This window comes from Eumetopias jubatus, unplaced genomic scaffold (assembly GCF_037043125.1).
Source record: "Eumetopias jubatus isolate StellerSeaLion01/CBP00866 unplaced genomic scaffold, mEumJub1_p1.0 scaffold_4, whole genome shotgun sequence".
Lineage (NCBI taxonomy): Eukaryota > Metazoa > Chordata > Mammalia > Carnivora > Otariidae > Eumetopias > Eumetopias jubatus.
In genome coordinates this window covers 161,480,589-161,507,679 of record NW_028274810.1, presented here as the reverse complement: position 1 = coordinate 161,507,679, position 27,091 = coordinate 161,480,589, and the positions used below count along the sequence as shown (strand labels likewise).

General features: G+C 38.8%; 1 protein-coding gene across 1 annotated transcript in view; it reads left to right on the top strand.

Moving 5' to 3' along the window:
- The window catches only part of STMN2 (stathmin 2), a 49,501-nt gene that overhangs the window by 16,181 nt on the left and 6,229 nt on the right, over positions 1-27,091 (top strand). Inside the window, exons 2-4 of the mRNA XM_028112928.2 lie at positions 8,850-8,945; positions 11,334-11,506; positions 23,010-23,201. Of these exons, the coding sequence (XP_027968729.1) occupies positions 8,850-8,945; positions 11,334-11,506; positions 23,010-23,201 (461 nt within the window). The remainder of the gene's footprint in view (positions 1-8,849; positions 8,946-11,333; positions 11,507-23,009; positions 23,202-27,091) is intronic.

Sequence of the window (27,091 nt, the reverse complement as noted above, 5' to 3'; positions counted from 1 at the left end):
TTTCAGTCAGAAGGAAAAACTGATTATTCAGTTTTCATTCACTATACCAATTACAGAAGCATGTAATGTTCAGTTTTTGAATGGAAGGCTGAAATAAAACTCTACTGAATGTGATTTTAAAATCTGACTTTTTAGTGTGCTATTAAGTAAATGTTACATACGGTACATTTTACAAAGTTTCATTAAATGAGATCCTGGAATTCTCATTAGGTTTTTGGAAGCAAGCAAAATGCTTGCCCTTCTATGAGGTTTTTGTAGCTGTTGTCTGAACTAGTTATTTTCTATTAATGATTTATGTACCATTTATTTCCTAAGAAAACATTTAGGGAGACCAGTATGAGTGCAGTTTGTATACTATCCAGATAAAGATTCTATCCAGTGGAACTTTAAGAAATATTTGGCAGTAACACCAAGGTAAAATACTTTTATTCACGATTGATGCTAGTAACTAAGTAGCATGTATTTTGTAGAACACACTCAGAACTAAAACAATAATATGGAGCTTTTTCAGGGTGCCTGGGTGGCTTAGTCGTTAAGTGTCTGCCTTCGGCTCAGGTCATGATCGCAGGGTCCTGGGATGGAGCCCCGCATCAGGCTCCCTGCTCAGTGGGGAGTCTGCTCCTCCCTCTCCCACTCCCCCTGCTTGTGTTCCCTCTCTTGCTGTCTCTCTCTCTGTCAAATGAATAAATAAAATCTTTAAAAAAAAATATGGAGCTTTTTGAATGCAGAGAAACTTCACACCATTCCAAGGAAGTAGAAGTTTACAAAGAAACTCTTCAAGAAATATGCTTTCAACTTTTAGTAAGTCTTCAGACTGATAGAGGAATTCTATCAAGATTAACATCTAGGGCTTGTCACACAAATTGCTGTGGGGTCTCTGCTTAATCCTACTATTTCTTCACAGTGTTTTCTGTAAATTAACGTGTTCCATTATATGAAGACAGCCAGCCCCATCTTGTAATTGACAGATAGGATTTTCTCTGGATTCATTTTCTGTATCCTTGGTATCTAAACCACTGGTCCATTCAGGGAAAAGGTCAACTGGCTCATTAAATAAGATAAAGTCATCTCAATCTTATATGACAGGTTTTTTTTTATTTTGTGCTTGTGATAAAAGTCTTGCATTTTCCATTTCTGAAAGTTCTTGCTTTTACTGAGAACATAGTAGGTAATTTACTGTATTTGTAGTTTCATACCATTTTATTCAATGCAAAGACACAAGACACAAACTTAATTCTAAAATTCATATGAAGTAGAAACCAGGTCTTATTTTCTGGAGAAAAGCCACACACTACAACAAAGTGAAAAAGGAAACCGTTATCATTATCATTGATGACCAAAACATTTTTGATTCTAGAAATTGAGCCCACAAATGCAATAATTAGTCTGGATAGTAAGTATGAGTTTTGGCTGAATTAAGAATGGATGGAAAGTATTTTTCCAGTCTTCACCCCAAAACAATTAAAAAGTAATGGGAAGAAAAAAAAAGTAATGGCGAGTGATTTAAATTACTTAGATGCCAGAGGAAGCCATTTTGCAGACATAATTCAGAGAACATCATGGTAGCCTCAGATGACAGTTGCTTCCAGCTCAGGAGGCTACAGGGAATGGAAGAGTCATCCCTCTGTGAGAACTCTACTCAGCCAGATGAACAGACTCCCCTGAGTGTCTGAGATGGCTCTCTCTCACTTAAGTCCCAGCCATCTAGCTATCATTTTAGGCTTTCATTTTATTCATACTACCTGGTAGTGTTGAGGGCCTAAGAAAAGATATCCTTTAATACTCAAAATTAGGTAGGCAATAAAGTCTTGAAATATAAACAGAATAAAGTGCTTTCATCACTCCTGTAAACCAGTGTAGTTTAACTTCCATGTAGGACTGTAAGAATGTCTTTCATCGGAGGGAAAGAAAAAAAGGACAAAACCCTGCATGATATAGTGGGATTCTCATTAAACTGGGCAGGAGCTTTAACTGGAAACAAGGGTAAGGTGAGATCTCAGATTGGTACAATTTACTGCTTTTATTACAGTTTTTATCACAAGGACTGATTCAAGTCATCCAATTTCTTTTCCTTGTCACAGTTGCTTTGCCAAGAATCAATCAAATTGAAATTTAAGAGCCTCATATGTTTCTGTACAACCCAGTGATGGGTTGTATAGCTTTGACCTTCTTAAATGTCCCTTAATTTGATTTGATATCTATTCCTGCAGGAAAAGTATGCTGTTTCAGCTCTTCAAACATCAGTCTTTCAAACCTTCCCTGGTCATTATATCTTAGGAAACCATAATTTTCGTGGGGGAGAGGTGGGTAGAATGAATGTAGACTGAATCCATTTTTGTACTAAGCCAATTAACATTACATCATCATAGCAGAAATATCTAGAACATTACCTCATATCAGTGATCTTCTGGGATGTTAAAATAGATTTTCAAAAATGTGAGATTTATTTTTCATGTAAATGTTGAATCTTCAATTACATATTCATCAACTATATTCATCAACCATTTTTAAGGTCCAAATTCAAGCTAATATAGTATACAAGTGTTTTAAATAAAATCCTTTTTATCTATTTCCTCTTTCAAGAAGAAAATCACAGTGATAGAGCACCCAAAAGTATTTCTAAATAGGATGATAGATTTGACTTTTAGAAAATAATCTGACCTCAGGCTCTAGGACCCCAAAGCAGTCAAACTACCAAACGCAATACACACACACACACACACACACACACACACACACACACACACACGGGCCAAAATCAAATTAAAAGAAGAATGAGGTGGGCGCCTGGGTGTCTCAGTCATTAAGCGTCTGCCTTCGGCTCAGGTCATGATCCCAGGGTCCTGGGATGGAGTCTCACATCGGGCTCCCTGCTCGGCAGGAAGCCTGCTTCTCCCTCTCCCACTCCCCCTGCTTGTGTTCCCTCTCTCGCTGTGTCTCTCTCTGTCAAATAAATAAATAAAATCTTTTAAAAAAAAAGGGATGAGGAGCTTAATTTATGACATGAAAAAAGAAGGTGCCAAAGAAAGAGTTGTAAGATCACTGATCCTGATCTATGTGGAGACTACATATTTAGAAGAGTAGGGAAATAATTATATATGTTTGTCTAGTTCATATTTTACTAAGTGCAATTAACCTCTCTGCTGCTTTAGTCTAATCTAATCCAAGATCTAATCTGACTATTAAATCTCTAGTATCGATTGTACCATTCTCCTTGGTGCTCTTTGTTCTTCAAAGAAGATACTGCTCAGATTCACACACACACAAACACAAAGGAAAAAGAAAAAAATGAGAAAATTCAGGTAATTGCCAGACAAAATATATCACTCTTAAAATATCCAAATAACTGATGCAAATGGGTTTTTTCCTGTAAAATACCTAGGTAATTGCCACTTTCTCCATTTACCCCATTAGCTGTGATATGAATGTATGAGGATATATTCAGTCATATAAGAATACATATACTCACAGTTCCTTTTGAGAAACTGTTCCTGAGTTTTCTAGCCATCTCTGCACCAATATTTACTATCCAAGTAAAACATACAAGTAAAAAAAAAAAAATTCTTTCTGTAAATCTCTGTACTTAACCTACAGTTGTGTAGTCAGTAAGTCACATGTGGTAATTAATTAAAGAACAAATGCCAAAGAAAAATGGGAAGAGAAAAAAGTCTTGGATTCTTTATTTTCAAAGGCAGTAGTAACATACATCACTTTCTTGTTAAAAACAATATGTAGATGGTGAAGGTGTGTGTAATGCATCTGAACAGATTGTTGGAGGAAGTGAATGGCATTACGAGCAAGGCACATAGAGTCAGACAGACCTATATTCAAACTGAACTCCACACTTTATGGTCTGTTGGATATTGGGCAAACTACTCCACTTCTCTGCATCTTTTTCTTTCATCCGTAAATCTAGTCTAATTATAATATCTTTCTCCTAGCATTGTTGAGAGGATCAAATGAGAAACGCATGCAAATATCTGAACTCGGTGCCTGATACATTCTTTGTGCTCCAAACACAAATAGCAACTGCTACCATGATTCATAGTTCATTGTAGCCATTTGGAAGAATGGAAAAACAATTAGCGTTCATACATCATTAGGTTAAATGGGTATTGCTATAGAATCATTATACATCATATGGGTTGAATTTTAAATGAGTTCACTAGAGAAATACACTAACTTGCAAACATTAATAGTTAATGGCAAATGCAACCAACTATGAGAAAGATTATATGGAATTACCTGTTACTTCCCACATCCTCACAAACATGCACAGAACTCTACTTGGTGTTGGGGTGTAATGAAAAAATTAATATATGCCAAGTTCCAAACACCAGTGAACGGGATTGTCAATTCAAAGTATGAAATATCAGTAGTGAAATCTTATTCGCACATTTCTAATAGCCTTCACATTAGCTTGGGATTTTTCATTGCTGATTAAAAAAAAAAAGTTTATCCTGGGGCGCCTGGGTGGCTCAGTCGTTAAGCATCTGCCTTCGGCTCGGGTCATGATCCCAGGGTCCTGGGATCGAGCCCCACATCGGGCTCCCTGCTCCGCGGGAAGCCTGCTTCTCCCTCTCCCCCTGCTTGTGTCCCTCTCTTGCTGTGTCTCTGTCAGATAGATAAATAAAATCTTTAAAAAAAATGTTTAAATTCCATATAGTTCAACCCACACTCTATTTTCTGCTAGGCCGACCTATCCTACTGGACTCAGCTTTAGTGATTCTTTTTCTGGAAAGTTTCCTTAACCACCCATCTATAAGGATCTCTTGCCCTCTTCCCTCTGCCCTTGACTCCAAATACAATTATTGTTTACTATCTATTCTTCTTTCATAAGGTCTCTTGTATCTATCTTCCCTTTCTTTTCCCTTTGCTATTCCCTACTATTTGCTTAAGCCATACATACCACATTACTTGCTGAACTTCATTCGCTTGTGTCTTAAGGGTATCTCTTGTAATGCGTCCTTCCTGCATAATGAAATGACTAGATAAATCTTTCTAAGAAGAGCCTTTCATCAGGTAACCCCCCCTTTTCAAAATGTTCAGAGGCTGCCTCTTGCTAAGATAATTGTAATGGCCAAATTCTGATAGTGAATGAGGATATTATTAATGGGCTTCAATCAGAACTATGCAAGCAAACAGGACTTCTAGCTAACTCACTCATTCTCACCTCTGTGCTTCTCAAATTTTCCCACAGAAATATTCCTGAGAGTGGACTCAAAACAGAACACTCAAGCTTAAATTTCTTTTAAGTAACATGTGGAAAATTCATGATATTCTGACATTCTGGTAAAAAAATATTTATACCTATGGTTGTCTTAATGTAAACACAATATCTTAAGTCATAACCTTTTCACATGAACAAAAATTCAAAACATCTTACCGAACGTCTTAGAGCAAAACTGACCTCCAGGAAGTCTTTCTATCCGGACACAACTCCTGAAAACCTCATTGTCGTGTAGTCCATGAAAATGAAGTGAACAATGCTCCCTGTAGTTGAGTTATCATTTCTTGCATGAACTCAACTCACTGCCCACCCATAAAAGCCTTCCAGATAGCTTCTTCAGAACCCCATTTCCATGTCAACAATAATAAACATACCTTCTCCCTTCCTTGTTTTCCTTAACACTATGCAGTCTTTACCATCCAGGTCCACTGCTCTGGTTGCGTATAAAATACAAGTCACCCAATTAAATTTGAACTTCAGAAAGGCAAGGAATGATTTTCCAGTATGTCCCATGCAATTTTTGAGTTAAAACTTAAGTAGGCATCTTGTATTTTTGCTTGCTAAACCTGGCAACCGTTACTGTAAAGCCATTCCTGACCACTCTGCCCATAGCACCAAGGCTTTGAGGTTCTCCTGAATTTCCAACACAAATCATCTGTACCTCCATTTGACACCCTATTTTGCATGTGTTTCTATCCATATACTCCATATTTTTATATACATATACTCCACTTCCTGGATTTGAAAGCTTGTTGAGAATGAGGATACTATTATATTCCTTTGTAATTCCATAGTGCCTCACAGAAACTCCTGCCCATCGGTGGTGATCATAATCAAATACTTGTTAATTGAGAGACTGACTTAAAATCAATGAGCAAGGTAGCCAACAATGATTTACTAAGCAATAACTTCCTTTCCCATCCAGACCTGTGCTGTGAATTTTTACATAGATGAGTGAGATGTAGCATTTGCCTTCAAAGAGCCTATAGTTTTGTAAACAAAGATTACACATCAAAACCCAGTAGTGACTGACCTTAGACAGTATAGAATCCCATATAACAGTATATAATCAAGGTTGTGTAGTACAGCCAACCAAGGGCAATGGGAGATCAATGTGGGCAGCACCCCTAAGAGAGAGAAACCCTGAGGAGGGAGGATGTGAATTGGGACTGAAATTTTGGCAAGAATTTAGATGAGAGGAGGGGATTAGGAAGGGCAATGCCATGTGGGGAAAGTTTGGGGAACTGTACCAAGTGAACAGGAAACCCTTCTTCACTGGAGAGCGTGCCTTTGTTGTAGGGAAAGAGTCAAGATGTGCTTGGACTTTGGTTGCAAGTAGTTTTAAGGAGCTCCCTAGGATTCAGAGCAACTATATGAGTGAGAATCTATGCAATGGCTGCTACTGGGTATGTTCATGCCATGGAGAGTCATGGCCCTCAATAAAAACAATGTAAGGATTCTCTTAAGTAAACACCCACAAAATCCATTGGTTTTGTCCCCAAACCACCTAGGAGAGAAAAAAACAAACTTTTTATCAGTCACGGTTATACATTACACATAGGGGTCTAAAGTGTTGGTCCTTGACAACCTTTATTACATCGTCTGCCTTTATTAGGCATTAACCTATCAAGTATAAAGAGCAGTGGCTAATACTAAAAATTATTGAATTTCATTTCCAAGAAACTGAAGACAGATGTTGAGGAGTATTCTTTTCAGTAGAAATTCATGTTCTTCTACAACACTATTTTAATCTGTTACTGTTCTATGAGATAGAGAATCTTATTTTATTTTTATTTTTGGGTTGGCCCTCCCTAATAAAGTTGGTGTCTCTAACATGTGCTCTGAATATGTGCTTAATTTTTCAAAATATTTTGGATACCATATTACTTTCTCTTATTAAAAAAAAAAAGGCACCCACCTACAAAAACTTGCTGTTTTGAGTTTTATTCTTCATGGAATTAAATGTATTAAACCACCAAATGTTTCTCTCTGACAGAAACTGTGATTCACACTAAGCATCCATGTAAAGACCTGCTTGGACCTTTATAAGTGACATAATTTTATTAACTAAATAAACAAATAAGACAAAGAAATATGGTTTCAGCCTTCTAAAATTCCAAAGGCATCCAACGAAATCTCTCAAAGTAGGTGTTAGCAGGACTGTTATGGTAAAAGGCAAATTGTGTTGCTTATTTTAAAGGAAATAAGCTAAACGGGGAGAAAAATTCTCTTGGAGTGACCCTCTGGATGTGTTAGGTTGAACCATATACAATATGGCAATATTTGATCTTTGCATGTGGTTCACTGATATGCAAGTATGTCCAGCCTTGACACATTGAACCTCATCCTAAAAGTAGAAATAGAAAAAGGCCTCTTGGCAATCTTGATATTGATTGATTTACCGCATTTTTATCTCGAGGCCACGTGTGACTTTAGCCTCTGGGTGCCAGTTTCATTTGCGTAATTGGTGGTGGGGCGGGTGGACTCTTAGCTAAATGATCTTTTAGAACCCTCCGAATCTAGCATTCTGTAGCTCTAAAACATATGGGTGTTGAATCCGTTTCCTGTTAGCCAACAAAAGATGGATTTGTCAGTAATGCCCAAATTAATCTTCTGGGAATTCCTGTCTTCCCAAGGTACTCACCCTCCCTTGGGTTACCATAATGATCAGAAGCCCCTGCCAAAAAAGAAACATTACCCATGAGATTCAACATGTTAGGGCATCGCCATTTGTTTATACTTTTCCACAAGTTAGTGCACAGTATACCTATCATTTCTCTTCCATTTTTCTTAGTTTATTGATAATCAACAATGGTGAGAAGATTTCACCTCTTTATCCCCATCTGGTCCTCTCTTGTCCTGGTGACAACCAGCACTGATGAGATGCCTTCCCAGGTCACCTGGGCAGGAGGCCTCTTGACGGAGAGAGGGAAAAATGAAATAAGGAGGGGGAGTGAAGGAGGAGGGAGATCACTCACTGAACTCCTGCAATTCCTTGGCAAGGTGGGCACCCAAACCAGGTTCCGCAGAGGAAACGAGAGCCTTATAAGATCTCAGATCTAGCTTTATGGTTGTGGAAAGAAGTTGCAACAAGAAAGTGCACTCAGGGATAAAGAGAAAGCAGAAACGTAGATTCTTGGAGGATGCATCCGCTTGAGAACATCCCGATGGTTCTCTGCTTGTCCCTGACTGAATCCATGGCCACTCAGGCCAAAGCAGCAAAGGACACCTCCTGAATCATACTTATGTCCAGTAGACTTACATACGCATGTACTCGGATGGACCTCTCTCTGCTAATTTTGTCTGGTTTTGCTTCTTCCATGTCCTTTCTGTCTCTCCTCCCTGTCCTACTGGATCTTAAATTCTCTGACTTTCCTTTCTTTCTCTCACTCCCTTTCTCTCACTTTTTATCTAACCAGCTATAATGTGTCATTTCTGTCCTCTGTAATAAGGAATATGCACTTGAGAGTCCTGTTTCAATCTCTCACTTATATTTTGCAAAGCTGTGTACTTGGCAATATTCATTCTGAAAGAGTCTGTAACTGTTACTTAGATGAAAACAGGCATTAAGAGGAAACTCAGAAAATGAAAGATACTAATCTCGAGTCTTTTATTTTAGCCTACAAGGAAAAAATGAAGGAGCTGTCCATGCTGTCACTGATCTGCTCTTGTTTTTACCCGGAACCTCGCAACATCAACATCTATACTTACGATGGTGAGTTGCCTACAATAGAAATGCTCCTGCTAACATCATTCAGAAAAACTTAGATACACTTGTTTCTCTCTCACAACTCCTGATAGAATTAAATCAATATTTTGTAGATCTCACTATTGACTTGTTGTGTCTAGCTATTTGGTCTTATTAATTGCCTATTGCTCAAAACAGTTTGAGGGTTTTTTGTTTTGTTTTGTTTTGTTTTGTTTTAAGTAAACTCTAACCCCAACATCAGGCTCGAACTCACAACTCTGAGGTCAAGAGTCACACATTGGGAGCGCCTGGGTGGCTCATTCGGTTAAGCACCAGACTCTTGATTTTGGCTCAGGTCATGATCTCAGGGTCGTGAGATCCAGCCCCATGTTGGGCTCCACACTCAGCATGGAGTCTGCTTGAGATTCTCTCTCCCCCCCTCTCCCTCTGCCATTTGACCCCCACGTGCTCTCTCTCTCTCTAAATTAATAAATAAATAAATCTTTTTAAAAGAAAGAGCCACACGTCCAACGACTGAGTGAACCAGCTGCCCCTAAAACAGTTTGAGTTTGATGCTAACAATAGCACATTAATATCTCCTAAGAAACAGAGGTAGATGGTTGTTACAAGCCACATCCAGCATATCAACGTCGATAACATGTCTAAAGCTTTTCTTTGCAAATAATATAATATACTAAGCTTTAGTTAGACCAAACAGTAATTTGCAAGAAAATGCTTTATATTTAGGAAACTCAAAAGAAAAAATCAACAACCATCACTGTTTCCCCCTTATTATAGTCTTCATAAAGTTCCCATATTTTGAGTATGCATGTTAACAAGCTAACAAGTTCCCATGATAAAAGTGACTTACGACTAAGGCCCCAGATAAAGAGAACTAAAAAAAAAAAAAAAAAAAGCCTAAAGAATTGGCATGACTATGAACTTCACTGTAGTGCAACCCTTTCCGTTGGATTTATCCAAGTTCATTCTACTTAGTTTGCTTTTCTTCCTGGCTCTGCCACTATCCACATGACCTCAGGCAAGTAACTTAGATTTTCTGAGGCTTATTTAACTCAGTATCTTCCTCCCACAGTTGTTGTAGGGTTTAAATGGTCTAATGCAAGTCAAACGCTTAGCACCAAGCCTGACCCCTTGTAAGCACTCAAAAATCGTAGCTATCATTGCCAATGATATCATCCTCACTTAATTCAGTCATTGTAATTAAAATGTTTGAAAGAGTTCTATGTGTAGCAGTCAGAGCTGAGGTATATTTTGCTTATATACTGTTGGCTTATCATGTTTCTTTTCCATATGTGTAAAGACATGCATTAAAGACAAGCTGAAGGCATCTGTGGCACTTAACCCCTTCTGTGCCTTTAAAGGCTAGCCCAGGACTCAGAGGCTCTTTCCTTCCAAAGTTATGCTAACACAGCACAAGTGTCATAAATGCTAATTAACCATTTCATAAGGCAATGTCTTTCAGGGGAAAGGGTTTCAGTTTCCAACCCAAACTTTCATTAGAATGCAGGCTCAGTGCCCACTTTGTGTATGTTCATTCAGTCAACAGATAAACCGGACAGATGCTTCCTCGGCTAGATACAGCTGTGACTAGTAATCCAGCCACATTGCTTCTGGGATTCTAATATCTTACTATGTGTTGTCACAGAGGCTCCAAAGATAAATACGGAACAGGCCTCTTCTTGGAGGAACTTAGAGCCGACAAGAGACATACGTGCAATATACAAATAATCAGCAAGCAGACCACAGTGTGATTAAGGGCTAAACTCGAGGTGACACAAAATGTATTAGGAAGACAGGGAAAACAGTGACTGGTTCTACAGCTTTAGGGATTGAAGACAAGGGAAAAAGAAAGTCGGAAGTTATGGATAAGCTGAGTTTTAGAAACTAAATAGATTAATTCAACATTGCTCGTGCACTGCTTCCTAGAAGAATTGGTAGAGCATGTCAAATTTCCAATAAACCTTTGTTATTTTTTTCTTCCCCATTTAGCCCAAAAATGCCTCCAGCCATGGTAATTTTCAAAAGATAAATCTAAATCTGTGCTACTCTATTTTCATGTGAAGCTCATGTTTATTCAAAAGGAAAATAAAGTTCAATTTAAAATCAATTCCGGCTCTTTTTTCCTAAGTAGGCTTGCCATCATTCGACTCCCGGTGGACATTGTGGAATCTCCCAACACTGTAAATATTTATTCTGTTGGAATATATCTGTAATGATACTAAAGAAAGAGGTCTTGTATGTTCAAAACCATGTAGAACAAATAATCACAGGCAGCATTTATTCCTATTGGCCAGAATAACAAGGCTACTTGCAACTGCCAGAATTCAAATTATTTAAATAAACCCCTGCTTCACTGCTCTGTATGCTTGACATTCTCAAATATTCATTCCTCAGATATGGAAGTGAAGCAAATCAACAAACGTGCTTCTGGCCAGGCTTTTGAGCTGATCCTGAAGCCACCATCTCCCATCTCAGAAGCCCCACGAACTTTAGCTTCTCCTAAGAAGAAAGACCTGTCTCTGGAGGAGATCCAGAAAAAACTGGAGGCTGCAGAGGAAAGAAGAAAGGTAACTTCTCCCATAGGTTTTTAAATTCTCTCTTTTCTCTGTCTCTTCCCTTCCTTCCTCTTCTTTCTCCCTCCCTCTCCTCCCTCCACGCCCCACATATTCTAGCAGAGGTTCCAGGGGACATCTGCGTGTGAACCTGCAACATCCCAGCACGTGTAGGTCTTCAACATACATGGAGCCAGGCTAGTTCAAGTAAAAATTGCTACTTTTAGGCTACTTAAAACCAAAGATTTGCACTAAAGAGCACTAAAAGAGCTTCAATACTTTAGTGCTCTTCTCCCTCTCTTGCATCCCCTATCACAAAAATTTCCCCACCTTAGTCCACTGTGCGTATCCAGAAAAAGAGCCTTAGGTAACTTAACTCCAGGGTTTGGAGGTGGGGAGGGGTACAGGACTGGTGATTCCTCCTTCTCAGGGTCTGTGTCTCATCCCCAGTGTAGTGCATGGTTTTCCTTGAAACAATAGACCACCAGATCCTCCCCCTGAAATATCTCTGTCCGGATGCTGCTCACCCCAGGGTGAGGGCCCCAAGCTTGCCTCTGTCCTCAAGGCCTCACTTCCTGCCCTTGAAGTTAGTCCTTCTAAGATCAGGACCCTCTCAATCTATTAGTATCCTCCTCTACCCAGTTCTAAGCCTTGATGGCATTTTTTTCTCTCTTTTCCATTGGTCCCTGTTTGTTTTAGAGCACTTTTCTTTTGCCAAATCTCTAATTTTTCACAATTAGATGACTAAGAAGCCATGGGTATTAAAAATGGAGGGCACTCAGAAATCCCAAGGACTCTACACATAAAGATAAAAGTTATGTCTGAATATATCTGTACCAACCATGTGATTGTTACAGTCCATCCCACCAAAATGCTCTTGACCAACCCAAATGGAATAATTTTTAGGTAATTCATTCCTATGTTGTATTTTCCACTGACTTTATCACAAAGTATTTTTAGAAGCATGTAGTCATTGAGAATATGCTCCATGCACAGTATTAATGGAAATGAAACTCTGCATTTATAGTAATTTTTTATTTTATTAATATATTGCCTATAAAAAGTTAGCCAATACATTCAACACCTTTATGTTGGATAGTTACAAAGAAAACAAAGATAGTCTTTCTCACTGAATTCTCTAACGGTCAAAATGTGACAAAGCCAAACACGTGTATGTGCGAGTATGTGTGTGTATAATGTGTGTACATATATGCACACACACATATATATACATACATATGTAATAGCAGATAATGAGAAAAACTCAAAGATTAGAAGACCTCAGATTAAATTTTCTGAGCTAGAAAATACTTTTTGTTTTGATCTTTGTAGCTGAAAAATCTTCCTATGTCAGAAAAACATACGAAATACAATTTCAGTTTTCACTGAAGAGTGAGGTTCTCCACGCATCTGACAAGTATTTCTTTACATGTATGTTTATTATATTTGATCAACTACTGTTATCATAGATGTGGATTTTAAAAGGAGGAAACTGAGCTACTAACCCAAGTCTATGTACAGGAAGTTGCCTTAAAAAATGTTTAGCAGGGTTTTTTTTTGTTGTTGTTATTTATAGCTTTCTTCTTATAGTAAAGCTAAATTAACTAACAGTTACAGTCCACCAAGCCTGCTACCAGCAGATATAAGTAACTAACTACAACAGTGAGGGTGTGTTGCATTCAAAGCAGTTCAAGTTCTCTTGTAGATACAGGTCCTAGGTTGTCATACAGAGATGCTGTGACTTGCTTAGAATAGAAAGTCAGTGACTGAGCTGAGATTGAAACTTAGAGATGAAAATTCAACATCATGGTTCAGAATGTTGCTGGTGTTTCCAGGTAACGTATTTAATTTGAAGGATATTGTTAAAAGGAAAGAACAACCCAGAGATTATCAAAATGAACTGGGTATTCTCATAAAACTCCCTGAGTTAGCTAATTACAAATTCTGGTAAAATTCCTACACTCTGACGATGATAAATCATCAACAATTACACATTTATACAATTGAATTGAACTAGAAATTGGCCTCATGGCTAAAAGACATTTACAAATATAATCATCCAGCATCATGACACCAGGAAAAATCTTCTTTGAAAGCCTTTAAAATCAGTATTCCTTCACATGTCTGGTATTACTTCTTACAATTTTCAAGGCAAAAATCATTATATAGATTATGTCCTGGTAGTAAGGTTTTAATTAGAAGAGAATATAACTGATTAACAGAAAGTACCAACTTAAAAAAATCATTAATTGATTTTATTCTATTGGCTTGTGCCAACTTAATTAGTGCTTGTCAGAAGACTTGTTGATTCTCCTCCAAGAACCTCTAGCCAGTTCGTATGTGTCAATGATTACCTTAATGAGGACGTGCATATAACCAAAAATCAATCCAACTAGCTAAAACACAAAGTGGGTATGTGATTAAAATATCTAGGAAAGGTTACAGCTTCAAAAACACCTGGATCCAGATCAAGCAGTATGGTCAGATAAACCTTTATATATCATCATCGATCTCTTCCTGCCTCTAATTGGTTTCAAGACCAAGAAAGTTTAGTTTCCAACAGTCGCTCCCAATTTATTTTCCTCACAAATTAGCCACTGGAGCACAAAGAGTGCTTTTCTTTCCCAGTAGTTCTAACAAAAGTCCTGGGATTGAGCCTCAGTGTCCTCTCCTGGGTCACACGCCCAACCCTGAGCCCATCCTTGTGGAGGAGGGGATGCGGCACTTTGATTGCCTAGTCTGGGTCACATGACCTGCAGAGGCATTGAGGTAAGAATCCTGCAGAGAAATGTGGAGGAGTAGAGCCCTAAAAGAAAATTGAGGTGTTGTTATCTAAAAAGGGGAAATGGAATTTAGACAAGCAGAATGAGAGATATCCACAATTTTTATCTGTAGAGGTTTAGCGTTAGTGTAACAATTACAATAACTATTTAGCTCACACACTATTCAACTGGTAATTCTCCTAGCCCTGCCAACGTGAAAAAAGCAATCCCTGCAGCTATATAGAATAGAGCTATCCAAGAGAAATACAATGTGAGCCACATATGTATTTTAAATTTTTCTAGCAGTCACATTTTAAGAAGTAAAGAGTAACATGAAACAGCCCTAGGTGGCTAGTAGCTACTGAGTTGGACATACAAATAATTAGACCAGAAAGATTTTAGTGAACCATGGAGGAATTTTAGGCCTAACTTTTTCAAATTGGTACCAGGTAATTATTCAGTTCAACTTTACTATTTTTTTACATATTTTCTAAGAATTACATTGATATAGAAACTCAGAAAGTTAAAAAGAAACTGCTGTGCTATGATTTCAATCTTTACGTTATCAAAACAAACCCAGGTGACGTTTAGGACCTACTGGAAGTAGGCTCTTCTAAATCTCACACTTTCTTCTTTGGTTCCCTCAGCTCTGTGTTAACTTGTCAAGTCCTCACTGTGGGGAGGGAACTTCCCTGGGCCCAACGTTCACCTGCTGGTCTCTCTCCTGGTGTTCAAGTTTATTATTATTATTATTATTTTTTGGTAGCTCTTAGCACAATTAGTAAGCATATATTTAGCCCTAATACTCTCCCCCATTAGATTATAAACACCATGAAGGCATGGGTTGTGTCTTTTGTTATTAGTCCCTAGGAATAGTTAGTACTACAAATATTTTTAAATGAATAAGTAAATGATAATTTTTATTTATTTTTTTTATTTTTTATTGTTATGTTAATCACCATATAGTAAATGATAATTTTTAGAGCCAAATGTTAAAGTGGCAATATATCACTTGTTTTGACTTTTTATTTCATCTTCCCATTCTAAAACAAAATTATAGTCAATACATTTCCAAAGGATATCTTCTGAAAGTGCACTAAATAAATTATACAATCCAAAGAATTCTTAGTCTGGGAAAAGCACTTGATCAACAGATATATTAAGAACCTACTATTTGACAGGCACTGTTCTAGCTAATAGAGATGCCTCATCAACCTTACTCCAATTGGGAAGAAATAGTTAATAAATAAGTATATAATACATCAGATGACACTGAATAAAGCGGGGCAAAGGTAATTGATAGTACTGGAGTGGAAGGCGCTATTCATATAGGGTGATCAAAAAAGGCCTCTTAAATATGAGAATATTTGGGGGAAAAAAAGCACGAAGGAAAGTAGTAAGCCTTACAACTCTTCTCTGGGGGTAGAACTCTCTCTGGGGGTAAAGAGATTAGCAAGTGCAAAGGCCCTGAGGTAGGAGTGTGCTAGGACAGTTTAAGAACACAAAGTTCAGTGTGGATGAAGCAGAAGGAACAAGGAGGGACTAGTAGGAATTGAGGTCAGAAGGTAGCATTTTAATGACTTTGACTTTGACTTCAACTGAAATGGGAGACCACTGAGGAAAATAAAACCAATTTCACTATTTGATGTGAGTCGCAGCATCTTTTCAGAAAAAATATCTGCTTAAAAAAGCTGGGTGACTAGAAAAAAAATAGTGTTAGATAACTAGAGAAGACATGAAAGTGTTCTAGACTAAGAGAATGGTTCTGAACTAAAGATACTCAGAGGTGAGAATGCATAGTGTGTGTTTTCAGAGCAGTGGGTAGACCAGTGTTACTAGTGGACTTGGTTTGGGAGTTGGAGACTAGTGAGATGAGATTGTGAAGGGCCTTGAATCCCAGGTTAGGTCCTCAAACTGTATTACAGAAAACAGAAAAAAGTCACCAAAGGCTTTCAAAAATAAACAGATGTCCAACCTAGCCCAGGGGTCAGCAACATTTTGCCCTGGGTCCATTTCCTTTCTCATAGTTACAAGTTTTTAAAGATTCTGCCTATCAAACAAACTATTAATAGTAGTATAAAATTAATATAATAATATTAGTAAATTAATATAATAGTATTAATAAATTCCTTTTGCCATGGTTATAATCAAAGGAATCTATAACTGTCAATATTTTTGATTATCATAAAAAATAAGCATTTTCTCACTAGATTGACTTAATTCTAACTCAGTGTGAATATAAAAATAGGCATAGACATAAAGGTGAAATATGATTTCTGATAGGACTTCTAAAACATAAAGAAAGCTATGAGCCCCTTTCCCCTCCATTGGTATCATCAAAAGGCCTGCTTCCGGGAGTTTAGGGAGTTTAGGGACCACATCTGGGAACCAATGACCTGGGCTATGTTGCAGAGGCCTTCTGGATTGACAGCTCGAGGGCTGCCATAGAGTCATGTCCACATGGGCTCAAACTCACTTTGAGATAAATGTTTTGGCAGTGTCCCCAATTCCTCACACCATCTGCTGACACTATTGCAGCGCAGGCCATCTGGTTACTAGGTTGGACAATCCTCCCTCAGGCTCCTTTGAACCAGAATTAATGCCCCATTGATTGGTTCAGAGAAGAAATTGGTTACACAAGAAATAAGCCTTTTTCCTGCTTTTCCTCCTCTCTTTGATTATCTCTGGGAATCAGCATTCGCCTCCATAAGAATTATCTCAGGAGGTCAGCTTGAAGCTCATATTTTGAAATCAAAGTTTCCATACTGCAACTGACCCACCTGGGTGAAACACTTCAGTCATCCATCCTTTCAGCCAGCCAGCCATTTATTCATTCAACAAACGTTTAACAAGAAACATCAGAGCGAAGCTGACCATATCCCAGTTGGCCCAGCACAACTCCAGCTTAGTCCTGTTTTTTTCTGATATCAGTATTATCATTTCAATCTCATAAGTGCCCCAGTTTGGGCAACAAATTAGATGGCCATCATAAGCCAACCATAGTGTTGAAGAGAATCTTTAAAAAGCACAATGGGTAAGAACGTATGTTTAAGACAATACCTGCAATCAAAGTATGGTTCTACCACATAATAGCCGTGTGACCTTGGACAAGTCACTAACCTGTCTATGTCTTATTTTACCCATCTGTAAAATGAGACTAATAATAGGACCTCTGTTGTGGAGTTAATGTGAGAACCAGAAGACCTATCCTACATGAAGACACATGACAAGCACTGTGGGACAATTTGCTATTATTATGCAAAAACACATCTGGTTCCTGTCCATAGAGACTATATAGTCCAGCAAACTCACAATTTTTTAAATTTTATTTTATTTAAATTCAATTAAACATATAGTATATGATTAGTTTCAGAGGTAGAGTTCAGGGATTCATCAGTTGCATATAACACCCAGTGCTCATTACATCGAGTGCCCTCCTTGATGTCCATCAGCCTGTTACCTCATCCCCCTCCCCTCCAGCACCCCTCAGTTTGTTTCCTATAGGTAAGAGTCTCTTATGGTTTGTGTCCCTCTCTGATTTCAAAAATTCACAATTTTATAAAGAAAAGAAGTTTCTTATTAACAAAGATACTGAAATGTTACCATGCATTTCATAAATATTTTCAAATATTATAAAATTTATTTATCAAGTTATGAAGAAGGAGAAACAGTTTGATGGGTAGTGGGTATATAAATAGGTCTGCCCAGCTACCAGTGGCCTGAAAAAAAATTAGTATTAGGAAAAAATGATGAAAATATAAGAATTCTAATGAGATGGATAAAATCTCACCCTCAAATAGATTGAATTAAAAAGAGCACTACTCAAACCAGTTCAGTGAGATACCCATACTGACAATAGTGGCACCTATCAACTCCAAAGTCCCCGAATCTCTGAAAGAAAGATGCATTGCTCATTTTTAACAAAATAGAATAAAGTGGACCATGAGTCACCAAACTTGATAGACTTACCTCTTCTGTTTGTTGGCACCTCATAGATGGCAATTAAAGTTGCGTCCAGGAAAAGAGAGGGGTGGTTTGTACAGCAATGGATTATGAGCTAAAGTGCTAGATTACTTGTAATTCAACATTCGGGAAGCATCTGCTCCGTGGAGAATTTGACACCTGGTCCACAGAACCCTCATGTGTGTCGTCCCCTCAGTGAAGAGCACCCCCCGCCGTAGTTCTGGGAGTTCACTACGGTAAACTCAGTACAGGCTTTAGCAGAAGAGCTCACTCTAAAGGTCTTTGGGTTTTAATCATTTTTAAGTTTTTATTATGCTTCTCACTCTTCAACACAAAGTGAATATGGCACCCTTTTGTTTTACACAATTATATTCAATTATCATATCTTAACAACACATTATTTGTATTCCAACTGGGTTACTAATGTTTTTTTCATTGTTAACAGTAAAGCCAAAAATTAGAGACACATCCTCTAACTTAACACTGTAAAGACACTCAGATGCTAGGAGATCTAGTTAGTGGCAAGTAATATATCCAAATGATGAAAGGAGACATAAAATAAAGGGCTAGAAGTGTGTTCACTTCCGAAGTAAGTGGGACACTAGCACTGTCTAAAATATAGTCCTAAATCTTTTATGTGTACATAAAATAAAGTGAGTTTTATAAACCACTTAACTCAAATTTATCTTCCATATCATTTGTATAGTAATTAAATTCATACTCTGATACAAGGAATGGTAATGAACCTCTTTGGAAAATGTTAAAGTGTTCCTAAATGTACAATAACTCCTCTCTCTGTCTCATTATTTTTCCCTTCATGTACGTCTCATGTAATCATTTCAGTGATACTGAGTTCATTGTGGGGAGGTTTATGCCTAGAAAAGGTTTTCACCAGTTCTCTGCCTCCGTTATTACAGTAGCAAGGTGGAGAACGTTCCCTGATCTTCCAGAATGTCCTGCTGGATGTCTCGGTTCTATAAATAGTTTGCCTTGACATTTGCATTATATCAGCTGATGATTATCATGCCCTAATTTTCCATTTCAGTGTGACAGTGATCTTCTATATGAGGTACATGCTATTCAGAGATGGTCCTCCATGGTCAGATCCTTTTCCCTTAAACAATTTATTTTTAACAACTTTTAGCAAATCCTACCTTTCAAGCCTCCCAGTCGGGCTTCTTTTCTGCTAATCCGCCCAAGCAAGGAATAAAATAAAAACACCTCTTCCACCATGCAGTGAGAACTTTACTTCTGCCAAAGTGAAGGGAAATATTTCCACGTTTGTCTAGCACATATTTTTATTCTATCCTCACACGCACCTTATTTTTTGGGCAGTTTTCTAAACTAAAGTGAGCTTTATTTGCTCACTGATAGAAATATTAGAATCATAACCAGTTTTCTTCCTTGAGGCTGTGACTGGGAGATTAAGGTATAGTTTTTTTTTAAGATTGATTTATTTATTTGAGAGAGAAAGAGAGAGCACAAGCGGGAGAGGGAGAGGGAAGAGAATCTCAAGCAGATTCCCCACTAAGCCTGGAGCCTGATGAGGGGCTCATCTCCCCACCCTGAGATCACGACCTGAGCCAAAACCAAGAGTTGGAGGCTTAACCAACTGAGCCCCCAGGTGCCCTTGGGAGATTAAGGTGTATATATGAGAGAATCAATGTCTTCCCAAGAATAAAGTCAGAGAAGTTGTAGGCAATGATATCTGGTGCTAAGGGGCAAAAGAAAGAAAAAGGAGTATGACTGTCTCAGCAGTGGAATTATGGAGACCTTAGGAACTGAGGTAAAGGCCCCAAGACTATTAGCTCTGCGGAAGAATGTGTTTAAGAGTTGAGTACTTGTGAGGAGAAGCCAAAAGAGGGCGCCATCATTAAATATTTTCTCAGTGTGGAATTCTTTCCGTAATCAACTTCATGTCATATTTTTTTTTAATGGATGTGAGCTTTAAATATTTGAAACACAGGTAATCATTAGATCCTAAAAATGGGTTAGTCGAGGCAATGGTGAATATAACCTTCCCTCTGTATAAGAAAAGAAACTACAGGAAGGAGCAGGCCTGAAGTGGCCCGGTTTGGCGGGTCTTCGTCATTTAGCAGTGGCCTCACATAAGAATGCTCTGGACTGCCTTCTGTTTTCTGTTTCACCCCATTAATTGTGCTAAAGAAATACACTTGACATCGATGCTGGGTAGTCTCATTTAGCTCCAGTGGCTGCCAAAGTACTAACGCCATTAACTGAGGCAGCTCAAACGGAGCCAAACACTCCACCCAGTAAGGCCGCCCTCCGTCACTGACGACGGGGCCTGTGGGAGTGTTTGTTCACGCAGACCACATGTGCGCCACCAAGGCAAGGCATTTGAAAAGGTATGGGCTGCGATATTGTCCTTTGAATCCCCAGGGCTTCCCTTCTCAATTCTATTCCCCTGACGTCTCCTGACTGTCTTTAGGTCTTTCACAAAAGAAAATTAAGAATGCAAATACAAACTGTAAGTTAGAACACAGTTTTAAAAGTGCCAGAGTAAATTTGAGCACCTGAAAATTAGAAGTTACTCAGTTGCCCCTTGATAACTCTCTGGTAACTGTCTCTGTGAGCTGATACAGTGAAGAACGGCAAGCACATGATCCCTTGCCCTGGAGTCCGTCAGAGAGAAACTTTACACACACACACACAAACACACACATCTGTAGTTAGTGTGTCTCTGTCACAATTCAGTAGTCCTGGTAGCAGTAAAGAAGCAAAATCAATGTAGGATGCTTTACCTATAGTCCCACCTAGAGGCAGGAGGACGAACCAGCTAGAAAATATTTTTTCGTGTTTCTTCCCAAAAGGCTCCATTTGATTTTGAATTTATTCTGTGCTAACACTTTCTCGTTATTTTTTATACTGGGTTATTTGTAAACTACAACAAAGCAAGAATGTGATGAGTCTACTGAAGATGTCAGTGAAACCGTTTGGGGGTTAAAAGAAGACATAGGGCTAGTTCCCAGAATGTTCTAATCTCCAGTGAGTCACTAGACCCCTTCCTGATGAACTTCAGAATAAACACATCAGCAAAGAGTCTTAAGGCTGCCTGATTTTACCATTCCTGTAGAACTGTACCTGAAGAGAAGTTTCTTCCCCTGTCAAACTTCACAGTGTTTACGTACCAAGATCTCTCCTGTAAGGCCCCGTGACCACTGTTACCTAAAATGGTTTCCTATTAATGCTTTTAATAGTAATCAATATTTGACAAGCTATGAAATATTTTTTCTGATGTGCCATTTACAATTACTCCTGTGAAGGCTCACCTCAGAGCACCAGCCAGTGCTAGGCATTACCCAGGAACAATGAGTGTGCAATAATTTAGTCTTAAACCTGGATAGCTCAGGGCACCTGGGCGGCTCAGTTGGTTAAGCAACTGCCTTCGGCTCAGGTCATGATCCTGGAGTCCCAGGATCGGTCCCGCATCGGGCTCCCTGCTCAGTGGGGAGCCTGCTTCTTCCTCTGACCCTCCCCCCTCTCGTGCTCTCTCTCTCTTTCTCTCTCTCTCAAATGAATAAATAAAATCTTAAAAAAAAAAAAACCTGGATAGCTCAGTATTGAGTAAGACTTCTTTTAGCTGCATCTTATGGAGGAAAAAATCAAGTTAAATAGCACATCTAAATCACCAACACAGGCCATAGACCATGCCAGTGCATTTTCCAGAAGGTATTCTGTGAATGGCCTGCATGAGAATCACTGGGGAAGCTTATCAAAAATACAGATTCCTGGATCTTAGGAAAGAACCACAGAATCAGAATTAGGGGAGGGGGTAGATACCAGGCCTCTGCATTTTTATCAAGCACCTCAGTGATTGTTAACCTACACTGTATAGAGTTGAACAGCCTCCTGATGCTGCAGGAGGATTACAGTGCACAAAATGTGGAGGGATGTTGGGTGGGGTGTATCTGGCTCTGATGTTTCTGCTCTAATCACTAAGGACCACAGGGTTTCAAAGATTACCCAGGTGACCTCAGCATGCTCAAGAGGAGGCCAGAACAAGAGCTTTATATTTTCTGTGGCCAAGTGGACATTAACTTTGCACCGTTCGCAAGTATCCAAAGAGAATTTGGCTAATGAAAGAAAAACAGGCAGATTGGAGGTGGGGGGGTGGTTGGAATGTTGGTGTAATAAAATGAGAAAATGAATTTGGCGATTTGATTGGCTGGAGTTGAAAAGCTTACTGCAGGACTCAGCCTATAGCTGATCAAAAAGTGGGGCAGGGAAAAGACTAGAACTTGCCCCAATCTTCCTGTATTTTCCTTAGGCTTCGATGGATGCTGCTATCCAGTGATTAATTGCAGCATCCCCGGTTACATAAATGCTTAGCAGCAACTTATTCTTTTTCTTTAAATTTTATTAGGTTATGTTACTCACCATACATTACATCATTAGTGTTTGATGTAGTGTTCCATGATTCATTGTTTGTGTATAAGACCCAGTGCTCCATTCAGTAGGTGCCCTCTTTAATACCCATCACTAGGTTAACCTATCCCCCCACTGCCCTCCCCTCTTATTCTAAAAAACAAAAACTCCTCAGTCGGCGTTAAATGCTTCTTCTAAGACAGTGCATCCAGAAAACTCACAGCTGAAATTTCAGCTAACCACATTCTATAGATAACTCTAAGCCATGCTGATGAGTACTGAATGGTAACAGTGCTCAAGGCTAGAAGTAGTGTTCATCTGAAAAGAACACTCTCGAATCAGTGGACCATTGTTCTGCCAGGTTTGCATGTGGGTGACTATAAGATGGATATGTTTTTCTTCCGCAGTCTCAGGAGGCCCAGGTGCTGAAACAATTGGCAGAGAAGAGGGAACATGAGCGAGAAGTCCTTCAGAAGGCTTTGGAGGAGAACAACAACTTCAGCAAAATGGCGGAGGAAAAGCTGATCCTGAAAATGGAACAAATTAAAGAAAACCGTGAGGCTAATCTAGCTGCTATTATTGAACGTCTGCAGGAAAAGGTAATCCCGGCAAAGTTCTGGGCATAATAAGCATGTGTTCATATGCAACACAGCTGGGTGAGCTCTCAAATGCCCCGGCACCAGAGACTTAGTCAAAACTTGCTTCAAGTGCAGAGACAGCCAACCCCTTGGGCAGGTTCTCCCATGGTAGCACTGACTTCATGGGCACTGCACCGTGGTAGAGGAATAGGAATCCAACATTGAAGCTAGAACTGTGTCAGATTTTTTTAGCGGTGAATGAATTCAGGGAGGCTGATCCATGCTTCTCAAGTATAGAAAAGACTTCTGTACAAACTTGAAGAACCAGTCTATTAGAAAAATACTAAACTGGAAACATGAAATATGCCACATAAATAATAATTAATAAGTAACAATAATATATAATAAAATAATAAATTCAATATTTACTTCACTAAAATGTAATGCTAAATATATAAATAGTAATTTGGAAAAATACATTTGTCAGAAAATGACAGAATATCTATAAAAAAATGAGAAGCCCATACTCTCCATGTAGGAAAATCTACATGGAAAACTAGGGTATAATAACATTTCATGAAACCAAAGCAAAGGGGAGCTAGTAAGGGATGTTCATTTCCCCAAGTTCTCATATCCTGGTGCCTTTCTTCTCACCAACCCTTCCATCAGGCTGAGCAGTGCTGGAGATTCTCTGGAAAGTGTTCTCTCCTTTATGCGGGCTCAGTTGCTATCTATCCACCACCACCACCCAGAAAACTTTCCTTTGAAAATGTATAGCTATAAATAGTTTAGCTTTTCCATCTCCAGAAATTGGATGAAGCATTGAGAAATATGATTTTTTGAGAAACAATACCTCAGTCCTTTCTTGAGCAGTTGTCCCCAGCACCAGTACTGAGTGCTATGACATGTCGGCACTGGAGAGAAAAGTAGGACTCCCCCTGTCATCAGAGCATTAAGATCTAGACAAGATCAGCCTCCTGTTTTCTGAGTATTTCTTAGGAAAACTCATGTCGTCTACTAGAATTGGCCCATCTCACCTAAGAATCAGGCAACCCTATTCTGATGTTCTCATCTATTCTGATGACTGTTTTCACTCCCATTCTCTGATTACAAATATCAGTCCAGAACCAAAAGAAATCAGGCATAAAACCTAAAAATATATACATTTAATTCCATGGAGATTTTGGTGGGCATCTGTGCTCTTGAGGAATTTTTGAAAGCATTGCTGGGGAAGCGTGTGTGGGCTGACACAGCAGGAGGACACTGATGCTCTCTGAGGTGTATAAAGTACTAGGTGACCTGGGCAGGAACGGAGAGCCACTGAATGCCTTGGTCAGAACCTTAAAGTTAAAATTTAATTTACTTATGGGCGCCTGGGTGGCTCTGTTGCTTAAGCCACTGCCTTCGGCTCAGGTCATGATCCTGGAGTCCCGGGATCGAGTCCCGCATCGGGCTCCCTGCTCAGCAGGGAGTCTGCTTCTCCCTCTGACCCTCTTCCCTCTCGTACTCTCTGTCTCTCATTCTCTCTCTCTCAAATAAATAAATAAAATCTTTAAAAAAAAAATTTAATTTACTTATCTAAGCTAGTGCTTCCAACACTCTCAGAACAATGTCATTGTGCTTCACCTAAGTGCATCAGGTCAGAATTTGAAGGGGCACTTCGGCTCTCTGCATGTTACACATGGTGGTACCATAGCAAGTACTTTGCTGAGATGCAGGAGAGCAAAGTTCTACTGGGTAAAATTTATGCCCTTCACCTTGAGCCATTTGGTCTGCCTCCATTTATCCTCCATTCACACGTTTATGCACAACCAAGGAGATTCTTGCTGACTAAAGCTGGTACCATGGACAGCAAAAGACCACCATGTATTCTGCTCTGAATAATTACGAGTCAACTCTCTCATATCCTAGACCCTAAAAAAAAGAAAGAAAGAAAGGAAAAAAAAAATCAAGTGGAGTTGCTAGGGATGGGACATGCTGGTCATATTCCAGGATTTTCCATTAGACCTTAGTATCCAGTGCAAGATTTATATCATCAACAACCAAGACCATGATTGTTCTTTGAAATTACACATATACAAATATGCAGCATGTCCCTCTTGATTTCAATTATAAAATGGTACATGAAACTTCCATGTTTTAACTAGTATTTCCAGAAGTGTTCGATTTTAATAGGCAGTTTCTTTTTCTCGGTGTGTTTCTCTTCACTCACTCCCTGCCCAGCACCTTTTTGCACTCTTCCCCATTCTCACCCAGATTTAGTCTCTACCCCTTTTCACACACACATGCATACAGACTTGCAATTTGTCCTGGAAATAATTAACCTGTGGACAGCTTAACATTCCTGATATGAAGCCGCAGAATCTCCAGGGGTGGGACCCAGGCATCTATATTTTTTTAAGACTCTCCAGATGACTCCAGTATTCAGCCAGGTTTGAGAACTAGGGGTTTATAGCCTATTCTGATTTAAATCTCAGCTGACAGTGTTCTATCCCATGCTGAATGATACAGCGCAGATCATTTTTAAGGCCACACTTCCCCTGGTATTTCATAGCCGCAGAGATGCTTTTCAAATCTAATGAGATCTTTGGCCAGGGTTAGCCAAGATCTATTATCTTCTCCATAAAGTGGAGTATTCCTTATGGAATACCAAATTTACTTCTTTCTGATATATTTTAAATATGTGTTCTTTTTCCTAAAATAAGACAAAGTAAGTTTTTTATTATTACCAATATCTAGCCTTTTGTTTGAATGAAATTACTGCAATGAGATTAAAATTAAAAAGAGAATCAGTAACAATAGTAATGCTGAAAATGCATGAAACTGCTAACATACATAACCTGTTTTGGAATCTGATGCATCAAAAGATGATTACCACTGAAAATGAGACCTATTAACGAGTTAGCCATTCAATGAGTATTTATGGAGTACTGACTGTGTACTTAGAAACCTGGAAGGGGGTGTAATATCAAAGAGCATTTATTAACCATCTCTTTCCCCATGCAGGCAATATAAAACCCAGCAAAAATAACCTAGCAGCAAAAATTAGAGAATAAGTCAACATATCATATGAACCAATAAAGATAGTAAATACAAAGGCACTGGGAAAATGTGAGTAAAAATAAATCCACATCAAGGCTAACACACTAAATTCCCACCATTTTGACAGGCCTCACTGACCCTAACAATTAGCCAGGAGACGTGAAACAATTCCACGTGAGCTTTTGCCAGCACTCTGCCTTCCCCTGACCCTGCCCTTCACCCCTCAAGTAAGAGAACAGAGCATCGGAGCAGAGCATGTCTTCCCGTGGTGTCCATGGTTTCTTGGGTGTCATTCACTGATAACGTCCAACAAATTTCTTGAAACCCAGCCATGTTAGGCTCAGAGTCTTTAGCTAAAACTGAAAGCCGAAAGCAAAAGCCATCTCAATTGCACTTTAGAATCCACTGAAGTACTCTTTAAACTAAGAGATTTCAATGTAATTGTCCAGGATGGGACCCTGAGTTCAGTATTACTTTTAAAATTTGCCAGTCGGCGCTAATATTTAGCAGGAGTTGAGAACTGCTGAGCTAAAGACTTCTTAAATATGCTTTGTTATGTTGTCATAAATTATATTTAAATATTTTTTAATCTTTTAATCTTTTAATTCCATAAAACTGTTTTTTCCTTCAGAAAAGAATTTTACACTTTTTTTTTTCAATTTCTGTTTTCATAACACCTCACCTCAACACTCCAGCTTATTATATAGAAAGGAATCAAATGTGGAGAAAGGTGTAGAAGAAGGAGTGGCTATGCCACAAAGAGCTACACTAGGCTGATCTGTTTATGTCACTCAAATCGAAATTACACATACCCAACAGTCCTCAAATTGAGTGACATAAATAGTCATCCCCAGGACTCAAAAGTGTAG